The 12037-nt window shown below is 42.4% G+C and overlaps 1 protein-coding gene across 12 annotated transcripts in view; it reads left to right on the top strand.

Moving 5' to 3' along the window:
* The first annotated feature begins 6793 nt into the window (after positions 1-6793).
* The window catches only part of gphna (gephyrin a), a 30110-nt gene continuing 24866 nt past the window's right edge, over positions 6794-12037 (top strand). For all 12 annotated transcript variants that reach the window (XM_079573424.1, XM_079573422.1, XM_079573421.1 and 9 more), the window contains exons 1-4: positions 6794-6999; positions 10153-10231; positions 10386-10443; positions 10805-10897. In XM_079573424.1, the coding sequence (XP_079429550.1) occupies positions 6843-6999; positions 10153-10231; positions 10386-10443; positions 10805-10897 (387 nt within the window). In that variant the 5' untranslated portion in view covers positions 6794-6842. The remainder of the gene's footprint in view (positions 7000-10152; positions 10232-10385; positions 10444-10804; positions 10898-12037) is intronic.

The raw sequence follows: 12037 nt of genomic DNA, 5'->3' as shown, positions 1-12037 counted from the left end.
ACTGGCCATATGTCCATTCTGGAAGAGCACAGAAGGGCCACTGGCCGCTGGTCTGGCCTCTCAATTTTCTCCTTCCACCCCGATTTAACCAAGCGTTATCCAAATCTAAGAGCTTAAAAGAAAAACATCATAATAGCGACAAAACAAGGATGAAAACGGAACAAAAAAGTGCCGGAAAAGCAACAAATAAATGACAAAAAAGAGGTGAAAACCCAACAACAAAGCAATGAAAAACAAAAACACCACAAAAAAGTGACAAAAACGCGAGGTCTTAGCTTTCAAATGAGGCTCTCCAGTTTAGAGGCTTTTGGATTTGGGTAAAGCCGAACTGGAGAAAATGCACTTTGTTAAGGTGGGGGGTAAGAGGTTGAAATATGTGTTTTTAGAAGTACGTATTTATGCAAATTTGGGCCTGGCTGGTCAGAGTCCAGGGCTGTTTTTCAGTCCCAGTCCACCCCTGATCCCAATACTTCCAATACTTGCGTTTGAAGGCACTGTTCAATCGAAACACTTCAAATGTCAAAGGCATTTGGTTTATAAACTTTGGACACATGACTTTTTACACAATTTAAGGTCAACATATCCCTTATCATAATTATTTACCGTAACGCAATACGTATTGGATCAGCCCCTGGGTATCGTGATATGTATCGAATCGTGACAAAAGTGCATCGTCCCAGCCCTAATAATAATACAACTGACGACTGAATGATTATTGAAATTTTGCTATTTGATCAACTAATTAACGATTTATAAATAACAAGCACTTATTAACTCAATACCTTCTTTCCATGTCTTAATACATTAAAACTATCATCATCAAAATCTACTTTTTGAAACAGCATATGTGTATTAAATTTTGGCTACATATTGCTAATTACACTTGCAAAATAGTTTTCCAGTGTTGTTGAACCCAAGTGTATCGATGCTTCTTCCGTCTGCCCAGGTTGATTCTTCTGATACCTGTCAATCAGTGGAACAAATGAGCTCAGTGTGACCTGGGCTATAGAGAGCAGTGCAGCCGGTGTACGATGACACAGATCACAGTCCTCTGCTGCAACTCTATAGCTCACCTCTGACACGGACAAATCGATATGACGTGCATCAGTGCAAACAAAACAAAGGCCACATGCAAACAATATTCAGTATAGGGAATCTTTATCTTTGTAACTGAAACCTATAGTGTTGGGCTATACATAGTCATTTACATAATCAGTTACGCTTATAGCAACTCCAACTTAAAGATGTTTTGATGTGTTCCTAATTGTTTGATGATATCTTATGTGGTGGGGCATGCACTAGTTTTAACTAGTAAAGTGGAAACTTGACAAGCCCATGTATTTCAAGGGACAGTTATGGACTTTGGACTTTGACCTGCAGCCACAATCCAAATAGGTTTCCGAGCCTTTCCCTTCAATGCATGCATGTCAAGCATGGGCGAGCTGAACCCAAATAAACACTTTCAGTTTCTAAATACTGTATGTAGTGAAACTCTGGTATCCATAATTTGACCTACCGACTTTCTGGTAGGTTTTGTAATAAACAATTTTCACATTAAAAGCAGTTAAATACAACTATGGATTTTCACAATAAAAGCACTATAATACAACTAAATAGAGATTTTTACAATAAACACAAAAATAACAAAAAAGTACATTTAAAAAATACAACAAAAAGTGACAACACGAGGGAAAATCTTAAATCAGTTTTGTAGGTCTTAGCTTTCAAATGAGGCGCTACCCTGGCCTATAGGCTGTAAACTCTCCAGTCAAGAGGCGTTTACAATAAAAGCGCTATAATACAACTAAATAGGGATTTTCACAATAAAAGCACTAGAATACAACTAAATATGGATTTCCACAATAAAAGCACTAAAATTCAACTAAATAGGGACTTTCACAATAAAAGCACTATAATACAACTAAATAGGATTTTTTACAATAAAAGCACAATAATACAACTAAATGGGGATTTTCACAATAAAAGCACTATAATACAAGATCAATGCATGCATGTGAAGCATAGCTGAACCCAAATAAAGTCAATCACTTTCAGTTTATCTAAATACTGTATGAAGTGAAACTTTGGTATCCATAATTTGACATTCAGATAATAAAAATACTTCAATGGAACACAGAATATATATTTAGCAAGCCTTAGAGCTATAGGGGAGGTTGCAGACCCGTCTTGAATAAATAAATATCATTAGAAAGCTTGCCAAGCATAACATGATTGAATTGTTTCCACAGAACCACTTTTTTAGGCCACAGTCAAAGATCACAAACAGCGGACAGTCAAAAGAGCCCTGAGAACCAATCCCTCTGAAGTCTGTTAAAGCACTGCGGTGTGAAAGAGGTCCTCAGCGCCAAGGCTTCGGTTACGGATCAAGTGACGGCATTTCTGTGTCCGAGGGCGGGACGCGGAGAGACTCGAGAGCTGTGGAAGAAAGTCAGGTGTGCATCAATGGACTGGTGCATCTGACGAGAGCCTTTTTACAGCTCTTGAGCCGAGATCTATGGAGTAACAAAACTGTTTTGCATGTTTTAGGGAGAGATGGACGCAGTTTTTGTTCTCTGCATTTGACCCAACCTTCTTCCTCCAGTTCTGGAATCAGGATCTTGCTCCGGAATAACTGGAGATTGACAACAGGCCAGTTTTACTGTAAGAAAGTGGACGGTTTCTGTTTAATTGACATACCCTTCAATGCTGCTGGGACAACAGTGTCACCCTTCTCCATGGACTGAACCAGAATTATGATCAAGAATGCCTTGTTGGTGGCGTGTTGACCAATAGATAGTGATAGAGAAATTTGGCCTGTGCATTTTTTTTGCCTTTCTTTAAGTGGAGCTGGGGAAACCCTTCAGAAGCAGTGGTTGACCGCCTTGGGTACCCTTCTTCAAATGTGATCAAAAGGAACACGGTCCGGAGCATCTAGCTGGAGGATTTTTCACTTTGCATATGAAGAGACCGGGAAAGTCTAGTAATTTGTAATTAAAGTCAAGATAATCAGGATGCATCCATGGACTCATCAAACAGCAAACGAAGATGTCGAAGCCATAGGGAAAGTCTGTGTTTTGTCTTTTCCTCAATGCCTTTGGGGCAGTAGACTCTTCTCCAGGTCATAACCCACATTCTGGTCAACAAGAGACCTTTAGGCAAGTTTGTTTCTCTGTGAAATAGGAGAACTATCCGAGGTCAAGTGGAAAAGTGTGCAACATAGACTCAAGATGTCAAAGCGATGGAAAGTTCAACTCACACACCAGAACACACCAGAAGAACTGGAAGATGGGGCTTGATTGAAAGAAGCTACAAATTTGTTGATGTTCGAAGGCTGACCATCAACGGTTTCAAGGCATCAGGATCATCTAGTCTTCAAGGAACGCCAACACAAGGAAAATCAAGAGAACCTTCTACACTTGGGCAACCAACAGTCCCTTTGCCGCCAATCAACATATCAAGAAGTGTCCATGTGGAATACTTCGCAACTAAAGCGGAACTGGACTATCTGAGGAGATATCAAAGCATTTCAACTTCTACTACGATGATAGAAAAAAGGACACTTATTGCAACTTATGGAAAATCGTGTAAGAAGTCAAGCAAAATCAGTGTTGCCACAGACAAAATGGAAATCAAGCCACCAACAATTAAGCAATCATTTGATGCTCAGTCAGCTGTGGCGCGAGACTCTTCAGCGCGACAAAGGGAAGATGACGCGAGTGAAGCTGGTGCCAATGCCAACGGGACAGCGACGCCAGACAGGGTTGAACACGACGCCAGTCTTCATAAAACGGGGCAACAAAGGGTTTTCTGCTCCAGCGACTCCGCCATTGAAACTGAATCGGGAGACAGGAGTCAGTCAGACAGCAGGCGGAAGGAGGAAGACAGTGACGATGAAGAGTATTACACAGTGGAGAGGATCACAGAATGGGTCCTCAAAGTCAACGCTAGTCTGTTCTCCGCGGGAAACGGCGAAGAGGAGACGCGTGAAAGACCCGAGGAAGAGCAAGATGTGACGACCATAAAGATAGTTTATAATGGGGAACAAACAAGACATTAAAGACCCAGCTTTGTTGTTTACAATGAAAGAGCCAGGATGTAAAGTTTGAATTCTTCGTTGTCTGTTCCTACTTTGTTTCTAGCATCACAATTCTTGACAAGAGTTTAAAAGCATGTTTTACAATTGTCAGGGAGCAAAGTAAAGCTTTGTCTTCATAGTAATGCTAATGCTGATGCTGAAAAGTCCTTGAGCCTATACCAACTTTCTGGTAGGCTTCGTAATACACAATTTTCAAATTAAAAGCAGTTGAATACAACTGCTTTTTAAATAATAAAAGCACTATAATACAACTAAATAGGGATTTTCACAATAAAAGCACAATAATACACCTAAATAGGGATTTTCACAATAAAAGCACAATACAACTAAATAGGGATTTTCACAACAAAAGCACTAAAATACAACTAAATGGGGATTTTCACAACAAAAGCACTAAAATACAACTACAAAGGGATGTTCACAATAAAAGCACTATAATACAACTAAATAGGGATTTTCACAATAAAATCACAATAATACACCTAAATAGGGATTTTCACAATAAAAGCACTAAAATGCAACTAAATAGGGATTTTCACAATATAAGCACAATACAACTAAATAAGGATTTTCACAATAAAAGCTCTATAATACAAGATCTTGCTTGAAAGTTCACGATTGACAAAAATGCTTTGCAAATAGATGCACAGCTCTATTTTTTATGTTTTTTTTAATTTATCTTTTACAATATAGAAGGAGGAAGCATGTCACAAATAATGTCATTCCATATATTTTTTTGCACTATAACCAACTGGTATTTATTTAGCTGTATATTAACACTTTTACTTTGACACCCACTTTGGCCAGCTGTGGTGTATAGGCCAACATGTAGTTTTAACAGCGGTTGCTTCAATGCATTGTTGGTGTTTTTTGCAGGTCTGTACAGTATAGTCATTTACTTTTAGCACCATGAGTGTGTCAAAACAAATAACGATGCAGAACTTGCAACTCATTTGGCTCTGTTGCTATGCTGTTGCCATAATGAATGCTATCTGCATACCCTATAGAGTGAAATTTCTTATAAGCTATTCAACCACAGTGGCCAGTGAAGAAAAAAGTACACAGCAATATCTGGGAGAAAACTTGAGAATGTAGGCTGCTCATTTTCTGTTCCCTTTCCCTATAAATGATAATAATACAGTGATAAAAGGTGTAATTCTTGACGCCAGAAATGCCTACTGCTATTACTGTATGTACTTGGGCAAGACACTCCACCCACTCCGATATGTGAATCAAAATGAACATGTTATTGTTGGTGGTTGGAGAGGCCATATTTGACATTAATTGGAGCAGGAATGTATAACACATTTGCGATTTGAGTGTACTGAAAAGCACTTTGAATGCGAATAAATTATTGTTAAAACAAGTGTTTTTACTTAAGACTTTTACTTACTTCTTATCAGTTGTAATGGTATTCAAAATGCTTTGTCAGAGATCACATGCGTCTCCGTTGCATTTTCCGCAGCATGGGACTGCATGGTGACAGACTTAATTACTTGTGCTAAAATAGGATGAATAATGAGATTTGCTGGCCTGTCTCACATAAAATGTGGGGAGGGACTTGTAAAATAGACACAAAGGCAGTAATTCATTGTATTGCAATCTCGTTGAAGCTGTTTGACCCGGGGGCACAACTGCAGCATTGAGTTGACATGTGGCCTATGGTCAAAATATAATACAAGCAAAGAACGTGTAATAAGTAAACAGACCAATAATACAATGTGCCAATGACAATCCATCCATCCATCCATACATCCATTTTCTTCCACGTGTCCTTTGCCGGGTCGTGGGGGCCCAAAATCACATTGCACCAGCCCCTTATGACTCCTCCTGCAGGTGGAGGGTCCATAGAAGGACGGCCTCATAGTTCAAACCGGGCCTGTTGGTCTCTCATAAGGAGCTTCTGAACCGCTCTTTGTCTGACCCGTCACCTTGGACCTATTTGCCATGGGAGACCCTACCAGGGGCACAAAGCCCCCAACAACAGAGCTCCCAGGATCATTCGGGTGCTCCAACCCCTCCACCACGTTAAGGTGGCGGTTCCAGGAGGGAGCCAATGACAACATGACTATAAGTTTCGTAAATGTTAAATGCAAACAGTTTCTCAAACTTTCCAAGGACCACTGGCACAAAGGGAGTTATTTGACTTTCTGAGTGCAATCGAATCTAAGCCATGTCTATAACAATACACCAGGTCTAAACTCAGAGTAGACCATAGATGACTGAAGTATAGTTCCAAACAATAGTTATAATGAGTATGAAAATATGTTAGTTCAAGTTTCTATGTCAGTGTGCAGCTGCCTTTGCAGAACAGTATTCCCCAATATTCTGAAGAATCTCCTGTAGACGCATGCACTTTTTTTTTACCTGACCAAAAATGTAACTATGGGAATTCAGGATTGGTGGACCACCTTACTCTCCTCTATTGGTGGGAAACCCTGTCTTCACCCTACCTGTGCAAATGAATGAGAAGTAGCCTACTCCAGTGCCAAACCTCCCGTGTGTGTGTGCGTGTGCGCGTGTGTGCCCTTGCATCTTTTTTGGGGGGCTTTTTTTTTTTTTTTACGCACGCCTGTCTCTCTTTCTCTTGTTGCCTCCATCCGGATCTATTTCAGGCGGGCAGAGTCTTCTTGCTTGCTTACACATTAATCGGAGGACATTCCCACAGAGGGGGAGGAAGACGAAGAAGCAGAAGAAGAAGAGAGAGGAGGGAAAAAAAAAAAGAAAAAAAAAAAAAGGACACGGGATGCACACACATTCGCACGCAGGCTCACTCCAGAGGTGCAGCCACAGCAGCCCTGACGCACCGCTGCTCCCTGTATGCACCGCTCAGACAAACATGGCGGCGGACGGGATGGTGCTCACAAATCACGACCATCAGACCCGAGTGGGCATCCTGACGGGTAAGCGACACGGATGCGACAAAAACACGACACGGGCAGAGGCTTGCGTGTGCGTTTTTAGCGCCGTTTCGCTCGCGGGACCGCCGTGCACGTAGGCTGTCACAGGGGCGAGCACAGGCTACGCGCTGCAGAGAGCTAGCTGGTGATTAGCCACTTTCGATGCTAACCGGTGTACCGTTGGCTACCGTTGGCTACCGTTGGCTGTCATTGGTCGGTGTTGAGCTGGATGCTTTGCACAGGTGGCACAGATGTGGGCATATCGCACCTTTTCGGCCTGATCCGCGGCCCTAAAGAGACATCTCTGTCAACGCGTGGTGTTTATTGCCCGTTTCTTCGCGATTGACGCGTTATTATCGGGTTGCTACATTGCCACAGAAGAACACACGCTTTAACCCCTTCGCCGCCTCTTTTACGTCCCTTCAAAATTAGCAAGCTCACATCTGGTGGCTGCGTTTAGCGTTTCGTCCCAAAAAACGCACGCTTTATTTTGAAATCGCGAGGCCAATATATTTCCCGAAACCCGATCGCTCCTCGCCTCGACATTGACAGCACGCCCGCGTTATTAGTTATTTTCCTTCCCACTCTTACGAAGCCTGCATTATTCATGTCCCTTTGCGGATCCGAAAGAGTGGACACTATATCGAGGTCGCCTTCTCTGTGTAGTTGTTAGCATCCATTTTCTTTCGCCCTTTCAACATCCATTTGTGTGTATGTGTGTGTGTGTGTGTGTGTGTGCGCGCGTGTGTCTGTGTATGTGTGTGTGTGTGTGTCCAAAAGCACTGCGATTCTGTGGTGTGTTTAAAGATTCGCAAATGACATAATAGCGCAATTGGCCATTAAAGTGCAACGCGAATGGCACGAGCGCTGCGTCGTGGCGAGCGCAAATTGGCGTTTGCCGTGCGGGGCTTGTTTGCATCCAAGTCGTGCAGAAAACGGGGGGACAAGGGGGAGCAGCGGCAATGAGAAACCGAGTGACAACCAATGCTAGCCCGCTGCCTCCTTACCACAGCTACAGGGGCTACGTGAGAATAATGCCAAGCAGCTGGATGACAAGTCTCTGGTGCTTGCTTCTGCTGATTTGAGCTAGCATTTTTTCTTTTTTTTTTGGTTGGGGGGGGGGCTAACGTCGGCTAACCCTGCTGTCCATTGAGACCTGCAGCCTCCTGTCACATCACATGTAAAAGGCACGTTTTTAACCCCCATTCATGACCCGTGGATGTATGCGTAATAACCGCGTTACATATGTGGGATTGGTGACGCTGCGTGAGTAGAAGGGGAGTACTGGGGCCTACTGTTGCACAGGCACTGCAGAATGTGATTAAAAAGGCCTATTAATATGGAATGTATCGTTTGTGCAGATTTGAAGCGACATGCCAAGAGCAGAAGGTTTGTAGGTCCACTTGTAATCATGGCACTGTTTGTGGATTTCTGACAGGATTGTGATTGGGGTACAGCTTTTGTCTTGTGGTCCTCCTCTCGTGAACTAAGATCTGCTTTGGAGCAATTCTAGTCTTGATTTGGGAAAAAGTAATTCGCCGTTAACATGCAAATCAGGGGGAGCAAAGTAATGACACATAAAGTTGAATCGTGATCTGGCCCTATGAGAGAACTTTGTATGATTCAATGCTTCAGCTCAAAGCTCAAACACAGACTTCTACTTTTCACCACCCACTGTCTGCTGTACAGTGAAGTACACCTTAACACCAGCACAGGCTTAGTCAGCCTCCATCATGCTCTGAGTGAGTGACAGGTGGATTTAGCCAATCACAGTGAAGTGTGAACCATCAGAAGTCACATTGTAGTTGCCTTATAAGCAACATTTAAGTGCACTAGAATCAAGAAAATAAAGGCGACAGTGGCCTAGATGGTGACGTGGAAACTATCTCTCATAATAGTACTGGCTCCTACTCTCATTGTGCTCTTCAGCAACACGCTTCACCCACCCTGCCTAAGTATGAATGTGGTAGATGAGTGGTTTTGGTGGTCGCAGGGGTCGCTGGTGCAGATTGGTGCTTCTCTTCCGTCAGTCCTACCCCAGGGCAGCTGTGGCTACAATAGTTGCATTCCACCACAGAGTATAGAGTAAATGAATGAAGAAGAAGAGCTTTATTTGTATAACACCTTTCACAGACATGGTCACAAAGCACTTTACATGAGACAATTTTACATTCACTCCATTCTCAGTGGTGGTTAGATATGTGTGTAGCTTCAGTTTACCCTGGTGTAGACTGACAGAAGCGCTGTCATGACTGCACACACCTGCGCCAACGGTCCCTCTGACCACTGGGAAACTTGAGTACCCAGAGGAAACATATGCAGGGGAGAACATGCAAACTCCATCCAGAAAGGCCCCGTCCATGTGGAAATCGATCCCGGGGCCGGGACCTTCTTGCTGGGAGCAGTGCACGGTGCTACACCACCGTGCAGGCTACAGTGTATTGCTTTGAGAGGCTTTATAAGTAATACAATACAAGGGTCAGCTATTTATACTAAACAGTTGTAAACACCCGATGTGAGCCGTCCTACAACCAAACCTTCTCCATGCAGGATAAAACCCAGTAGTTTCCCGATCAAAACGAGAGACTTAACACCCATCGTAGCCTCGCAGCAACTGCCACCCAGGCTACTGCAGGGGGCAGTCCTCATGGGGAATGTGTTTTGTTGTTGTTATATAGATTTTATTGGATAATACGCGAGGACGGCTGGAAAGATGGGTAAAATGACAGCTATGCCGATGCAAATCATTAAACAGCGTAAGCTGATAGTTTAGGGGTTAAGGTTGCATATAGGAAGACACTGTTCTGTCCTCACAGTCGTGGCTTTGACATTTTGCTGAATGTCTCTCCCCATTCTTCACCCCTTTCACCCTGTGCTTTCCTTGTCTACAAATAGACCGCGGGCCAGAAAATCCTTAATAGATCACATTTTCTCTTGGGGGAAAAGTGTCAGTGTTTCAGTGTAAAGTTGCACTGACCTGAACAGACTTGAATCTCGATGTGACATGATCTTTCCGAATTGAATGTCACAGGAATCTCATCACAATTCAATTTCTTAACGTCACATCGCCCTTCCCTCTATATAGAACTGTACAGTGGCAAAAGTATTGACCAAAAGTTTAAGTGTCAAGTGTTTGTCTCTCTGTCTTGTTTGCAGTGAGTGACAGCTGCTATAAGAACTTGGCTGAGGACAGAAGTGGAGTCAATCTCAAGGATCTGGTCCATGATCCCTCTTTGTGAGTCACGTCACGCCTTTCAGTTCAATTTAGTCCAATTTATTTTTGTGCACCCCAGTATCGCAACAACAGTCACCTCGCAGGCCCTCGCAAAAAATGGCTGAAGCAGCATTTGATACATTTATTAACTGTATTCCCGTGCTTCCCTCTGCAGGCTCGGGGGAGTCATAGCAGCCTACAAAATCGTCCCGGATGAGATCGATGAAATAAAGGCAAGCCTGTCTCACATTCGCTTTTAAAATTAGAACCGAACCATTTCATGAAAGTGAAATTGCGTTTTGAATTGAAATTCGCAAACGCAGCAATTATTTGGAGATGTAATGTCCTCTGCAGAGAACTAAATATTCCCTCTCCACTGGGTCTTTAGTTACAAAACTTGCTAGGCTTGTATTTTAGACCTTTGCAGACATTCTCTAAAAACATGTGCTGCTTTGTATTGGTTGTATTTCTTTCCTAAAGTGTTGCAATCTGGCAAAAAAAATTACAATATGATACTTTCAGCGTTACGTAAAGAAGTCAGGCTGTTTTTTTAATAGTGAGCGTACATTTTTCAGCTTTGTTTTGGTGTTTCAGGACACTCTGCTGGAGTGGTGTGATGACGAGGAGCTGAATCTTATCCTCACAACCGGAGGGACCGGTTTCGCACCGAAAGATGTTACACCCGAGGTATCTATTTTCGGGATGTTACATTTGGACAGGATTGAAATTGGCAACAATATGTTTCGTAGGGATGCACCGATACGATACCTTTATCGGGTATCGGGCCGATACCACACGCTTGTACTCTGACTCGTACTCATTCATGAGTACGAGAAACCGATACCAGAAACCGATACCACTTGACGTGTGGCCGGCGCTCCTACCTCTCTGGTGAGGAAAGAAAATAGCAACAAACTGGAGAATTCTTTAGTAATACAATATTCCACATAGAGCTGACTTTATTACAGGATACACTTCCTAAAACAGAGTCTGTGCTGGATTTAACCAGAGCTAAATGTTGTTGTGCTGCAGCGTGGAGTCTGCAGTGTTTACAAGATACAGGCTATAGTTGCTAATGTTGCTAAACTAGCCGCTAACGGTTCTGGCAATTCTTATGCTGTTTTAAGCCCAGGGGCTTATTCATCTGAAAAACGAACCCAGCGACTAATAAGTACTCAGAAAACCCAAAGTATAGAGATACAGCATGTCCATATTGAGCGAAAATGAGCTGCAGCAGTTACTGGCTAAGTTGCTATAAACACAAGAGAAAATCCACACAGAGCTGTAGTAAAGGCAAAAAAAGACCATTTAGCTGCAGTAATTAGTGACCATCTTAATGCTATTGTTAGATAAAAATACATAAATGAATAAAGCACAGGCATTGAGGAGCTTTTGGACATGAGCTGTTCTGTCTTTGATGGACAGAGCAATTAAAATTAAAAATAATATTGAATGAAAAATAAAAATAAAATGGCATCCGTTTGAATACTGATATAACTTCTTTTACAAGTGTAGCCTACTTTACTCAAGGAAATGTAAAAGAGTAAATTGACAAATTACTGACCATTCTGCTGTGAAAAAGTCAGTCTATAAACCGTCTATTCACTTCAAAAAGTCTGTTGAAGAAAATGCCTTGTACTCGTATCTGTATTCGGTATCGGCAAGTGCTTAAATCAAAGTACTCGTATCGATTTTAGAAAAAGTGGTATCGGTTCATCCCTAGTGTTTCGCTTCTCGTCCAAAAACTGAACTCAAACTGAAAAGTCCTTTTTATTTGCTGTGAACAGGTATTATCAGGATTATTAGTGGATTAGCCAACTAAGAGAG

This window comes from Gobius niger, assembly GCF_951799975.1.
Source record: "Gobius niger genome assembly, chromosome: 16".
Taxonomy (NCBI): domain Eukaryota; kingdom Metazoa; phylum Chordata; class Actinopteri; order Gobiiformes; family Gobiidae; genus Gobius; species Gobius niger.
Note: the sequence above shows the minus strand (reverse complement) of the source record. Positions and strands in the feature narration are given on the sequence as shown.